Below are 14088 nucleotides of genomic sequence, written 5' to 3' on the forward strand. Positions count from 1 at the left end.
TCTTGGAAAGTTTGTGGTATGGTTAGCCACGGAATATCCTGTTCAAACTTCTTCATTGTTACCGCGTTTGTCTGTAACATCAGGGTTGAGCCCCATCGGTGACTGAGACAAGCGTAGTGTCCACGCTTCCCCTCTGTTCGAGCAAGCCGTACTCTTCCATCGCGGAGATCCAGTAGCCTCTTCGGCAAAGGTGGGAGCTTATCGGTTCTGCAAGCATGCTCATTGTCGCATTTGTTGATCCAGTCTAATGCCATGGGTAGATTCGCCCCGAAACTCGGATCACATGGTTGTAGCATTCGCCCAACATCTGGCCCGTAAGTCCCCGTGCCACCGAACTTCACTTGTCTGTCATATATCTCAGACTCCTCGACCAGGTCGCTTTTTTCGACGACCCATTCGAAAAGCTTCTTATCAAACTCAAAGCTGTCGAATAGAAGGTCGTGATCATAAAGAACGAGGGCGGGCAAGTCCTGAGAGTCTTGAGACATTGTGTACCCAGAGTCCAGTACGATCTTGCGGCGTAGGATACATGCTGGACAGCCCGATCGAACGCACACCCCCCACGCATCCCAGCTCATGGTGAAGTCCGACCGCCGTCCAGCAGCCGGACAAACGTCAACATGACCTTCACCGACTGACGTTGTCACTACAATTTCATCTCCAGACTCGGCCCTTTCGGCTTGGGGATCTTCAAGCTGTGCGGCCCGTTCCTTGGACATTTCGTCTGCGAGCTGATCGAGCCTTGCTAAAAGTCTCTCTTTCTCGGACGACAACGATTCAAGTGATAAATCTGTCATGCTCATGTCTATTGTCGGTTTCGGTGTTTCAGACTGATCCATCTATCGAACTGTTATTGCTCCTGGTGACCTTGGTCAATCGGATGTAATTCGCAGAACAAGACCCTGGCACCGACAACAACCTTGGAAGAATAGATCGCGCTAAGCGTTGCCATATGAAAGCACGTACAAGTTCCCAGAGCTTATCTGAATACTATGCTGACGTATACAAGGATAATATGATTGTCAATGTATCTGAAAATGGTGATGACTAGAATCATAAGTACCTAGGTATTAGAGTGAATGATGCGGCACGGACTGGGTGCGCGTCTGCCCCGCACCTCGTGACCCCTCGATGCTTGCAAGCGAACTGCATCGGCAGAGGCGCGTGTGGAGTATGCAGCCGTATTGCCAAGCGGCAACTCTCGTCACAAAACCGCTATACATTGCGACCGTGATGTGACGGGTAGTAAAGTTAACGCGCAGTATGTGCTGCGACGCGTGGATGCCTCCTGAATCGTGCCTCGGCATCTTTCGGTTCGGCGCTACTTTGAGAAAGCGGAGAAAGTAAGCTGACGGCGACGAGCTCAACGATGCGACCTGTGGCTTGGCTGCGTCATCTGAATATCCCGTATCTCTTAATACTCCTGCATACTATAGCTCTTTTGCGCGCTCAGACATTTGCATTCCTCCAAGCCAACAATTGCGCGTCGAACATTACGTCATCATGTCCAGAGGCTACGAAATCATCGCCATCCTCAAGCCCAAGCCTGGCAACCAAGACAGGGTACGCGTGAAATTGGTATCTCATCATCTGCAAATAACTAATGATCCTCAGGTAGAGGAACTGCTCAACATCGCAGCCCAAGAAGTAAAAGCCACTGAACCCGGCACGACCCGGTATCACCTACAGCGCGAAACCAAGGGCGACGCGCCGAGCTTTGTCATCTTCGAAACGTAAGTCACGCCGCAATGTCTGGGGTAAATTCAAAACTGACAACCATCAGATATGCGGACAAAGATGCTCTGATGTTCCACGCCAAGAGCGCGGGATTGAAGAAGCTACAAGCGGCGGTCAACGGGGAGGACCTACTTAGGGAGCCGATGTCGGTTATGATTGTTAAGGATGTAGGCGGGTTTAAGAGCAAGTTGTAGGCTGGTTGGGAACAGGATATATTAGACAATAATGAAGGAAGATACTACATCACCAAATCTACGAATCGAGAGTGTGATCTGGATGGATTCATGCTATATGGTTCGAGCTTTGCTAATGACTAGTTAGGTCAGGACCCTTCTTGAAACCATTGCCAATATCCATGCGATTTAGGCGCGTCTTCTACTTCAGGTCCTTACGAATCGAAAAAGTTCAAAGTTCGCTCGCGCGACGTTGAGTCTTGCGGGACGAAGGAACAAAGTCAAGGCCGACCCGGTACTGAGCTCGCAGCAGCACTACAAGTCGTAGGGCGAGACCTGCTGCAATATCACCTCGTCCGCCTGCCACGGCTTCCAAGCCTCGTAATACTCCTCAAACTTTTCCTTGGTGATCTCCTCCATAACTCGCGCCTTGCCCCGCTGCACCTCATCCTCCGTACCTCCATACGTAGTCTCGGACTCATGCTGGAAGAACCCCATGAGATGCTCCTGATGGTATTTGACAAGCGCGTCGACATGTCCCGGCAGCAGTGCTTTCCTGTCTTTGCGCATTACGACGACACTGCAAACAGAGTCCTGCCATTCCAGTGGTGCGAGACCGAAGTTGAGACCCCATTCTTTACGCTCGGGTTTGCAGCCAATGTTGAGGAATGTAGCTCCAGTGTTGGTATAGGGAGAAGAACTGGTGTTCGCCCTAGTTCCCCACTTGCGAATGCTTCCGGGGAGGCGCTGGACAACGATGGGTAGCTCAATGTGCTCTGAGACATCGGTGGCTGCGTGGAAGAACGAACGGTAGGCCGGAAGTTCCATAGGCTCGTAGCGAGGGCGACCTTCAACTTCGACATCGCCATCGCAGTTGATGCGTACGCCGACTACACTACTCAACTCTTCCTTGATGTCCTCAATCGTCGAACCAATTGCGTACTTGAAGTAGTAAGTGTTGAGCTTGTGCGCGATAATACGAAGGTCGGAAGGACCGAGATCTTGGCTGTAAGACGGATCTTGACTGAAAGGAACGTCATCGAAGGCATCAGTCCCATACGCAATCATCGGACCCCGCCAGGCGTGTAGGTGAGGAGAATTGGAGTCGATGATCTTGTCGATGGCCATGTTGTGTGTCGATCCATCGTGGAGAAAGTTCTCGCGGTAGGACAAGACCAAGTTGTACGGGAGACGACGGGCGAGGGCGTGATTATGGCGGATCTTCATATCTGTCATACCAATGTCCTCTCCAGACTCTGTTTCCTTCTCGTTGTTGGCGGCCAGCACACCGGGGCAAGCTGCGAGACAAGGGTGTCCGTACTCTCCATCTTTGGTCACGGTCTTGAGCCACACGAATCGCGGTGCGCCTTCATCGGGATGGAAGTAGATAGCGCGAGTGTATTTCTCACCAGGTCCTTCGGCTTCGGGGCGGTCTTGGAAGTCCTTGGTGGACCTGCAGAGAATCTTGTGAAGAGGCCACGCTTTCTTCTGGCACTCTTTCGAGCAGTACCAGCTGGAGCCGCAACCAACGCAACGTAGTGCGCCCTCGTTGTCGCACTCGTCGCAAAGCGTCATCGCTGTGTCGATTGGTCGTCCACGAATGAGGTTGGGTAAATGTGTAGGAAGGTGCGGATGGCAAAAGGTGGAAAGAGCTAGTCGTTGTAGCAAACAGAATCAATGGTCCGAGCGCAGGCTCGACGGTGAAGGTGAGGATGAAGACAAGACTGGATTCAGATGTTGCAAGTCTTTCAGTATATATGACAGTCATTTGGTCGATTGCTATACACATTCCATATATATAGGTATACAAGAGCTCATTTACATGGTGCTCTGGAACTCCGCAGGCTCAGCACCATAGTCGCTACCATAACCTCCGTACCAGTAGTCACCAACGTACTCGACGCCCTGAGCAGTCTGGTTAGGACGCTGAGGCCACATGTCTAGCATCGCATGCTCTCCAGTCAAGGTAAAGTTGACGCTCGCAAGCGGGTGGTTGTCGATCATCATGGTGTAGTCACCGGGGTACAGGACCTTGTTGCCCATCTCGTCAACCCTGGCAAGAGACGCAAGAGTGAGGTTGAGAGTAGCAGTGGCAGATGAGCCTCCAGCAATGTTGTGAAGGCGCTTGTAAGAGACGAGCGACTTTTTGGGGTGGGGCGCAGGACCGAACTCTCCAGCAATATAGCCAAGAGTAACGTAGTCAGAGCTAACATCGCCGTCGTTGGAGACCTCGACATCGACAGATACGAAGGGGCAACGCTCGAGGAAACCTCCAGTGCTGTTGCAGTTCTGCGTGAGGGCAGAGATGGCGTAGCTCTGTTGAAGCTCGCTCGTGACCTCAGCGGAGAAGTTGGTGTAGTGCAGACCGTGACCGAACTCGTAGACGGCGGAACCGTTGTACCACTTGTAGGTGCGACCAGGGTTGTTCTCACCAGGGCGCATGTTCATGTCCATCATGGAGACCTGGGCAATGTAGTTGGAGGGGTACTGGGTTGTAGGTAGACGTCCAGCGGGGGCAGTCTTTCCGGTAACAATGTCGATGATGGCGGAACCTCCGTCCTGACCAGGGTATCCGGCCCAGAGAATGGCAGAGATGTTGGGGTTGTTGACAAGAGGAGTGTTGTCAATCTGTCCACCTCCAGTGACCACAACGATGACTGGCTTTCCGGTGTCGGCGAGCAGGCTGATAACATCGAGCTGAGCTCCAGTCCATGTGAGGTAAGTACGGTCGTCATCTTCCGCCTCAACGCTGTTGTCGATACCTCCGACGTACATTAGGACGTCGCTGGTAGAGTACGCGCCATAGAGGTTGGACCAACGGTTGGTCGTTGGGTCGCCCTGGCCACCGGGATTTCCGCCAGCATAGTTGATAGTAACATTGAGCTGCTCGAGAGCATACAGAGGAGAGTGAAGGTATGTAGCAACACCGGCGTAGTTACCAAGGAGCTGGTCGGTTGCGTTTGCCCAGTCACCGAAAAGTCCGATTGACATCGATGAATCGACAGAGAGTGGCAGTGTACCATCGTTCTTCAGCAGAACGATACCCTCGGCAGCGGCCCTACGTGCAAGTGCTTGCGAAGCATTGGTGGCGACTGCGTCGAAACCGAGCTGGCGGTATGGCTGGTTATCGGCAGAGTCGAAGTAGCCGAGACGGACGAGCGAGGAGTACTGGCGGACAAGAGCCTGGTCAAGGACAGCTTCATCAAAAATACCTTGCTGGACAGCAGCGGGGAGGTGCTCCTGCATGTAAGTACCGCACGTAAGATCGGTACCGGCCTTCAGTGAGTCGTAGGCAGCACCTCCGCGAGATGATGACCACTGGTGCGGGAGGTAGACGTTCTGAACAGCATCACAGTCGGATGTGACCCATTGCTCTTCGTTCGTCCAGCCCCAGTGCTCGCGCAGAATGGTCTGCAGCAGGTAAGGATCGGCACATGGTGGGGCACCATTAACCGCATTGTAGCTGCACATAAAAGCACCGACGTTCGCTTGGACACAGGCCTGGAATGGAACGAGATAGTACTCAACCATATCCTGCTGAGAGATCTCCACGTCGTTCTGGTAGCGAAGGTTTCCGTTCCAGTCCTCAACGTCATAACCTGCGAAGTGCTTGCAAGTTGCGACAACACGCTTGTACGGGTCAGACGCGTCACCCTGGAGACCGTGGATCAAGGCCTGGACGTAAGAAGACAGATGGTAGGAGTCTTCACCGGGTGTCTCCTGTCCGCGTCCCCAGCGAGGGTCACGGAACGGGTTGATGTTTGGTGTCCAGAAGTCAAGACCAGTCCTGTTCGCGTTGTTGAAAGCACGCGCTTCGGTGGAGATGACCTTTGCAACTTCGGTGATGAGTTCATCGTCGAAAGCCGCACCCATCAAGATGGGCTGGGGGAACGAGGTGGAGTAGCTAAACTCTCCCTCATCGCTGAAGTTGGTGTAAGGGCCAGCAATGCCGTGAAGACCCTCGTTCCACCACTGGTAAGGTGGTATGCCGAGACGAGCAACGCCTGGCGAGCCACTGCTCGTAGCATTGATCTTCTCCTCGAGAGTGTAGAGAGACACGAGGTTTCTCGCACGAGCTAGCGGAGCTGGAAAGCGTTAGTATGGACGAAATGTTGTGTAGTGGAGATGAACGCACACGCCGAAGGATCGCAGATGGTCTCATTGCTCAAACGTCCACTGCTGCAGTCCGGGAACACGTATTGAGCATACGCTCCTGTGGCAGCGAAGGCCAACACTTGCAGCGCACGCGTCGAGGTAAACATGACGCCGGTTGTCTGGTTTGGTTCGGATGGTCCGGATGCAGCTCGTCGTCGTCCTCACTCCATGTCTTATAGCACAGTAAATAGCCGTAGTCACCGACCCTGCGTCAGCACGCGGTTGGTAAACACCATGGCCCACGATTCCTGTACGTCATGGTCTCGTCGGCCACGCGGTTGAGCAGCGGTCGCAAGTCCACTTATTTCCGAGCGCCGAGCCAGTCTTGTGTCCGAAGCCACTCCCGATGCTTGGCCCAGAGGCATACGGCAGCCAAGAATGTACCCGAGCCGCATGCGGAGCCCCATGGTACTTGCAAAATCTGTGAGGGGTTCGTGCTAAGTGGATCTCCCCGCCCTCCGATTGGCTGCGCCTGGCTATGCATTCAGGCTGAATGTAAATCTACGACTGTAAGCACCACACCCGAGAAGCGGTAAGTTCAAGGCACGGCAGCTACACGCACAAGACGTCGGTGAAATACTGGAATTGCAGGATGGTCTCGCATAAGCATCAGCCGAGCTTCCGCAAAGGATGCGCCAATGTGGGCTGACGGAAGACGGGATGGAACCTTGATGGTATTTGCTTATGCCTCAACAGCCATGCTTCCAACCTTGGAAGTTACCTACCCCAGGTTCCGCCAGTGTCGCGCGGCAGTTTGTCGACGTGCATCAGGCAATAAGACTTGACCGTATGACAGCCATGGCACATTTCCTAATTTCCCATGACACGTCGACCCCAATCCGCCATCCGCCCCTTCCGAGTCAATACATACACACATGCGTTGCGGAGCAGGAGCCCTGGGATGGTCCATACTAGCGACCGCCACTGATGTCGTCTATTGACCCGAATTGGCAGCCGTTGCCGCGCTTACTGTGGCCAGTTGGGCTTCTTAACGGTCATCGGCATGCCGTCTCGTGGTTTGGCCTCGAAAACAAATTCCTGGTAGGCGCGATCACCGAATGTCAGATCCAGATTATTCCACTCTGCTCGAGGCGTCTTGTTGGGTTTCAGATCCGCGCAAGTAAAGTCGAAATCGCGTATTGTCAGCAGGAATACGATCACGAACTCGTCCATAGCCAGCGGTTGGCCCAGACACGCACGCGGTCCTCTCTCGAATGGACGCCAGGCGTGCCGCGGATGGTCTTCTCGTGTAAACCGGTCTGGATCGAACTTGAGCGGATCTGGACGAAGCATTAGCAACCGGATGTGTGTCACAAAGAAGGATCGATAGATGTCACTTGCCTGGGAATATCGCTGGATCCATATGCATAGCCAGTTGGACGGGGCAGATCATGCGATCTTTGGTCGGCCATTCGCGACCCTGATACGTCAGAGTATCGATGCCCTTGCGTGCGGTATTTCCTATCGGATAGAACCTCAGGACTTCCTTGATGACGTTGTTCGTATAGGTAAGCTCATTCAGCTTATACGGCTCCCTCTTCAGCATCTCGTACGTCGCTTCGATACCAGGGGTGAAAACACGGTCGTGCTCTTCGCGCATCCTTTGTACCACTTCAGGGTGAACGCTAAGCAGCATAGCTCCGAAACAGATGGTATCCGACGTAGTTCCAAGTCCAGCGATCAAAAGAGTCTTTACTTGTGTGAGAGCATCTTTGGTGAATTGGGGGTCGAGCTCCTTTACGTCACCCTGTCGCTCTGCAATATAGTCTCGCAAGATGAGGTCCATGATCCCTAGTCCTCGCTTCTCCGAGAGATCGAGCTTGTCGCCTGCAGCTATGTGTTAGCCGCACGAAGTTCAAGTATGCAGGGACTTCATTGGGCTTCTTACGTTTGACTATCTCGAATCTCTCTTTGATGAGCCCTTCCACAATAGCATCAAACTTTGCGCGTTCGGCGAAAACCGTCCGGTTGACGAAGAAGTTGCGGATGTAATTATGAGACTCTCGCGTGATCATAAAAGCACGGCACATCTTTTCAAAGTGCTGCAGAGCAGGGCTACCTTTGGTCTGCGCGTCAAGAGATCGACCAAAGGTCATAGTCGATATGACATCAAACGTCATGCACAGAGTATGGTCCTCCAACCTGAAAACCTCACCCAATTCAGCTTTCTCGGAAAGTTTCGACCGAAATTTCATAACCTCGTCAGCAACCATCGGCCTCATGTTGGTGATGTGCGAAGTGGCGAAAGCAGGACTCAACATCTTATGGAGATACTTCCATTGTGGGCCGTTCGTTGTGACGATGTTGCCGCTTCCAATCAAGGGGTCGACCATAGTTGCCTCCATTTCATGTTTGGGGTGATTCCGGATGACTGTCATGTCAAGTGCAACATCCGGATCTGTCACCACAACTTGCTGAAATGAGGCAGGCCACAAATCGAGGTAGAAGACACCTGGCATGTTGTACTTCCTGGCGATCGTAACCACCGCTGCCTGGTAATGTACATCACTGGGTAGTGATTTGAAGGTCTCGCCGAGCAGTTTCAAATGGCCGAAGAAGAAGCTATGAGGCGGTTTGGGCTGATCTACTGTCAGTACTGTCTTGCTTATAGCCGGTGCCGGGTTCTGCCCACGTACGACATCTTTGTAGAAACGCCGAACTTGGATCAGTCTCATTACGCCATATGCGAGCGCCGCAATGATGCCAGAGAAGAGTATCGTCACCCATGGTAGGTCACGAAGAGCCATTGTGAAGAGCTAAAGTGTAAGGTCTGCTAGGTGTGGAGGATGGAAGTACCTAGGTATATGAGGTTGTGCTGATCCAGGCCCCCCGATCGTGGCATCTTGGCGCTTGAGTGGAGTAAATCAGCACTAAGCGATCCTGTGGCGCTTGGTGGTGGGATATCTTTAGCGTGTGTTGGAAAGGCGCATGTTTGTAAATTGCGACCGTGGAAGCATCGATCCCGTATCGTCAGAGGCTTGCGATGTTGGAGATGGACTTCAGGGTGTGACAAGATGGCGTTGCTTGCTTGAGCCATGGCCACTGCCGTCACCACGTATCCTCTATTGAACATCTCTTTCATCTCCTCCGTTGCCATTGCCTATCACGCGCTTTAGGCTCCTAGGTTGCGGTATATCTTGTAAGGCTGGCGGGGCGTTGTCTGTAGTGTGGGCGCTACAGCACCCTGCGCCGCGAGACGTCATGATGTTGGTGTTGAGGTAGGCGCGTCTTTAGCGTGATTGCTAGGGTGAGACAGCCAACTCAAAACCTTAGAATAGACTATGCGCGAGCATCGCCCAGCAAAATACACGTCTGCATTAAGATAAATATATAAGCTATTAAGTATTATTAAGAAAGTATCTAAGTCTAGTATAGCTCTTTACTAGTATTAAAAAAGTTATAAAATAAAAGTAAATATAATATATTCTTAGCTTAGAGAAGCTTAAGCTAAGCCTTATAGCTTAGTACCTAAAGATTACTTAGTAAAGTAGCTTTTTTTAAAGAAATTAAGTAATAATAATTACTTTATATATAACTATAAAAATTATAATATAATAACTATAGCTTATTAGTTATAATAATAAAGTAACTAAATATTATAAAGCTTTATAATAATATAAATTTTTATATAAAAAATATTTATTATATAGCTTTTTTACTACTACTTCTTTTTTTACTACTACTACTATTTTTACTAGTATTTTTAGCTTTATACTTTTTTTTTTTATTAAGATTTAAAACTTTTTTTTTAATATATATAATACTTATACTTTATAAAAAGTAGTATATTAAGCTACTTTTTAGTTAACTTTTTATATTATTTAACTTAGCTACTACTTTACTAGTATTTTTTTTAAAGTTTATACTAGTAAAAACTAGTATAAGTAATAATATTAATAAAGCTATATATAAAGCTACTTTTTAAGTTTTTTAGCTTATTTATATAGCTAATATAAATCTCTATTATTAAGCTTTTTACTATAGTATATATAGTATTTAAAGAGTTTTTATAAATAAAAAACTCTATACTTATATAAATAGTATAAATACTATATAAGTTTTATACTTTATATTTAATATTTTAAATATTAAGCTTAGTATTAATATTTAATACTAAGTAAATACTATTAAAATAGCTATATTAAAAAAAAAAAAAAATATAAATAAGAACTTTAAGAAAGTTTTATAAAGAAGTTTTAGTTAAGTATAAATAGTAGTAGTTATTAAAGCTATTTATAAAATTAATATTTAATAAAAAATTAATTAAGTTATAAAGTTAAAAAGGTAAAACTAAAAATAGAATTTAATTATAAGTATTAAGTAAATATTAGTTATATTTAGTTTAAGTACCTTAATTAGTAATAGAGAATAAATATTATTATTCTAAGAGGGCAGCAACAAAGTAGATAAATCTAAGGGACGTCTGCATTTACTTCTCTAAGCGACCTCAAAACAATTCACGTCTGGCTTGTTGCTTTATCGACATCTAGCAAGACAACGTTGACGCATTCCACATTCGTGCGTCTAACCTGCGGACAGCAATCGCGCCACGAAAAAACGCGTAGCGAACCCACCGACGCGTTTACTGATCATCAGGCCTCCAACATCCGTTTACTAAATCTGGTTCGTGTCTCAAACTCCATCTACGGTATCTCATCATACGGTATCTTTTCCTGGGCTGCGACTCGCATCTCGTCGTCCAGCAGTGACATGAGCACCTGGTCCGTGCCCTTCTTCAGCCAGCTAGCATCGTGTGCGAGCGCTGTATGAGCACCAAACTTGGTTTCAAGCAGTCCTATCTTAGCGATTGTTTCTTTCGCTGAAGAAAGGTCTGTATGCAGTGACATGCTCACTGCCCCTGGGCCTTGGAACTCCGCAATTGTTCGCGTGCCGTCCAGCAAATCCCTGACCGGTCAGTAAACGCCCGATCGTATACACCATGCACGTCAGCAAACGCCTGGTGCAATCAATTTAACGTACCGCGAATGACAGCCTAGCACAAGATTAGCGAGCGCCAATAGAAATTTCCTAGGACAACACACAATCGCTGCCAAGTATTACCCACTCGCCATCTTGCAGCCTTGCAGCAGCAGCCAAGTTACCAGGCATATGGCCAGGTGCGTCGAGGATCCAGAAGCTGCCGTCTCCGAAGTAGTCCAGTGCTCTTTCGAACGGACCAAAGGGCTTCCACACGCCGTGTAGCTCATCCCATTTCTCTGTCGAGTTCTCCGGGTCGAAGAAGCGGCCGTCCCACTGTAGGCTTGGATCTCTCATATGCCCTGGCTGACATGCTGCTCTCGTGCCGGGACCAAAGTATGCCATCGCGTTTGGAAATAAATCGCTGATAGGCCTCGAATGATCCCAATGAGCGTGGCTGCAGGCTGCTCAGCGAACTTCATTCACGCCACCCTTGGATCCATACCTGAACAAGACAGTATCGACATCTTCCGCAGCCACGCCTCTTTGCGCCAACTGCTGAACGATAGTTCTCCGTGGTCCGACGTGATTGACGATATCCAACATGAACTTGTTAACCCAAGGGGTGTAACAACTTCGGTCCTTTAAGAAACTAGTCAGAAGAATATTGTGGTAGCCAAACCCGACATTGGCCTACGCACCTCATCCAACCCAAGATCCCAAAGTATGTGTCTTCCCTGGTGCGATATGTAAAACGCCCAGTTGTACATGCGGAATGTGCCACTCTCACCAGCATGCAAGCGACTCAGATCTCCCAGAAAGCTGCCGCCATCGAGGAGAGCAAGACTGACAAAGGCGTCAGTACGAGGGAGGCCGGCCTCCATTGTTGGTGTCATTTGTGCAAGAAGCTGACTGCGTGTAACATGTGCATCTACCTAGGTAGCACCCTATCTAGCCGAACACATGCTTGCTAATTGCCGAACTCAGATATCGAGCGAATTACGATATCCTCATCGATGCGAGGCGCAGTCGCTGTAGTACCCCCACATCCCGCACGCGACGTTTGGTCGCGGGTGATTGCCCCACTACTGAAATGGCAGGTACAGGTGCGGGGTAATTATCGGACCATCATTGCCCCCAACGTACCTGCTTCCAGAGAAGCAGCTTCAGGGATGCGCAACTTCCTTCGGCCAATCCAAACAGACACTAGGCAATAGTAAACAATCCGTTAGTCTATGGAACGATCCTTTGCTTCCTACCATCCCATCCCACGCAGCAGCCAACATGTCGGAGACCCTCAAGCACCAACACCTGGGTGAAATAGAAGGAAAGCCAGTAGATGACGCTGTCCAATTCCTTGGCCTGAAGTATGCTTCGTTAAACGATCGCTTGGCTGCACCCAAGCTTGTTGATAGCTATGGATCTGGAACTACGGATGCCACGAAGTTTGGGTACGTCAACTGTTGGCACCGGTTACCACTTACTAATGGAATAGTCCTCCTCCAGTATCTCCAGTCGGTGCCATTGAACGCGAGTTCGGCTTCATTCAACATTCCTTGCCACTTCCAGAGGTTCCGACTCATTCCGACCTCGAATGTCTGAACCTTAACATCACTGTGCCGACCAATAAGGATGGAGCTATTGATTCCAACGCGAAGTTGCCTGTCTTTGTCTTCATACATGGAGGCGGCTTTGCTGTTGGGAGTAGCTGGTACCCGCACTATGATCCAGCTCCCATTGTGAAGATGTCTGTCGAGAGGAAAAAGCCCATCATCGGCATTACCATCAAGTGGGTTTTACAACCTGAAGCACACCTCGTCTACTAACAGATACAGCTATCGACTGGGTTTCACAGGGTTTGCGACTTCCGAAGAATTGCGCAAAGCAGGATACAAAGCGAACAACGGCTTTCACGACCAGCGCACGGCCCTGCAATGGATCAGGAAGTTCATAGGTGGATTCGGAGGAGATGCAGATGAGATCACAGTATGCGGAGAGAGCGCCGGTGGACGTATGTTTTGGGAGCTGTTGATCTAGAGCTCGACTAACGTACGCAGTGTCTGCGACAGTATTGCTCTGCTCGGAGGAGCCGCTGATGAAGCGCTGTCTTAGTACTGGAGGAGCTGTGCTACTGTTCAAGCCCATCCCAGATTTTGTGGCAGAGTCCTCGTATCAGAAAGCCATCGAAGCATTTGGCCTGACGGACAAGTCGCCTGAGGATCGTATCAAGGCCCTCCTCAGTATACCCTTGGATGATCTATGGCAGAAGGTGCCACCCACAGCAGTGATGCTGCCTTCCGTTGACAAAGATACCATGCCAGGCTCACCAGATTTCCTTACCGTCTCATCTCAAGAAGACAGCCCAGCTTTCATGATGCCGGGCAGGAAGTGGTGCAAGGCCTTCATGATCGGAGAGTCCAAGCTGGACGTAAGTTTCAGATCGTGATTCTCGGAATGTGTGAGCTCATTTTTTTTAGGCAAACATCATTGCATACCTTGGCCTCGATGCTCGCAAGCCGGGCGTCGCGCAAAAGTTCATTGACTCCTGCAACGCCACATTGTCCGCCAAGCCAGAGGTTGCGGAACAGCTTCTCACATCCTACAAGATAACGCCCGAGATTCCGGACGAGGAAGCCATGCTTTCAATATTGCGCTTTGGTTCCGAAATATCTTTCTACGCGCCCGCTCGTGCCTTCGCCCAAGGCTGGCCCAACACACCCGACTCGAAGTTTTTCCTCTACCACTTCAACGAAGGAATACCTTGGGAAGGTCGCTTCAAGGGCGAAGCAGGCCACATTCTCGATGTATCGTACCTCTTCCAGAACTACAACGAGCACCTGGACGATGCGCAGCAGAAGGTAGCACGAGAGTACGGAGAAGACTTCATCAAATTCGTCAACGGTGAGGACCCTTGGCCGCCTGTAAAGACCGACAAGCTGTGTGCCAAGGTCTATGGGCCTAGTGCCGATGGTGTCACGAGCAGATGGGTTCCAGATGGCGATCCAGCGAAGATTGGAAGAGATGAGAGGGTACTCAAGCTGGGAGAGACAGCTGGGTTTGATGCCATTATGGAGGTCTTCCAGAACTTCTTCCAAGGAAAGTAGAC

At 49.8% G+C, this 14088-nt stretch overlaps 5 protein-coding genes across 5 annotated transcripts; 1 reads left to right on the forward strand and 4 right to left on the reverse strand.

The window, feature by feature from the left end:
- Window positions 1-2225: 2225 nt before the first annotated feature.
- J4E92_006834 (uncharacterized protein) lies at window positions 2226-3238 on the reverse strand (the record flags this gene model as incomplete). Its single annotated transcript, XM_051498199.1, has 2 exons — window positions 2226-3208; window positions 3232-3238. 2 exons carry the CDS (start codon window positions 3236-3238, stop codon window positions 2226-2228), a joined length of 990 nt encoding a protein of 329 aa, XP_051351925.1.
- Window positions 3239-3728: 490 nt separating this feature from the next.
- On the reverse strand, window positions 3729-6172 carry J4E92_006835 (uncharacterized protein; the record flags this gene model as incomplete). Its single annotated transcript, XM_051498200.1, has 2 exons — window positions 3729-5995; window positions 6046-6172. 2 exons carry the CDS (start codon window positions 6170-6172, stop codon window positions 3729-3731), a joined length of 2394 nt encoding a protein of 797 aa, XP_051351926.1.
- A 1226-nt stretch (window positions 6173-7398) lies between these two features.
- J4E92_006836 (uncharacterized protein) lies at window positions 7399-8812 on the reverse strand (the record flags this gene model as incomplete). Its single annotated transcript, XM_051498201.1, has 2 exons — window positions 7399-7892; window positions 7954-8812. 2 exons carry the CDS (start codon window positions 8810-8812, stop codon window positions 7399-7401), a joined length of 1353 nt encoding a protein of 450 aa, XP_051351927.1.
- A 1896-nt stretch (window positions 8813-10708) lies between these two features.
- J4E92_006837 (uncharacterized protein) lies at window positions 10709-11137 on the reverse strand (the record flags this gene model as incomplete). Its single annotated transcript, XM_051498202.1, has 2 exons — window positions 10709-10896; window positions 11131-11137. The coding sequence occupies 2 exons, from the start codon at window positions 11135-11137 to the stop codon at window positions 10709-10711; spliced, it is 195 nt and encodes a 64-aa protein (XP_051351928.1).
- A 1129-nt stretch (window positions 11138-12266) lies between these two features.
- Window positions 12267-14086, forward strand: J4E92_006838 (uncharacterized protein; the record flags this gene model as incomplete). The annotated part of the gene is made up of 5 exons (XM_051498203.1): window positions 12267-12433; window positions 12478-12771; window positions 12818-12993; window positions 13040-13410; window positions 13460-14086. The coding sequence occupies 5 exons, from the start codon at window positions 12267-12269 to the stop codon at window positions 14084-14086; spliced, it is 1635 nt and encodes a 544-aa protein (XP_051351929.1).
- Between the last annotated feature and the right edge of the window lie 2 nt (window positions 14087-14088).

The sequence above is a fragment of the Alternaria infectoria genome (assembly GCF_024043175.1).
Source record: "Alternaria infectoria strain BMP 0036 chromosome Unknown scaffold_10, whole genome shotgun sequence".
Taxonomy (NCBI): domain Eukaryota; kingdom Fungi; phylum Ascomycota; class Dothideomycetes; order Pleosporales; family Pleosporaceae; genus Alternaria; species Alternaria infectoria.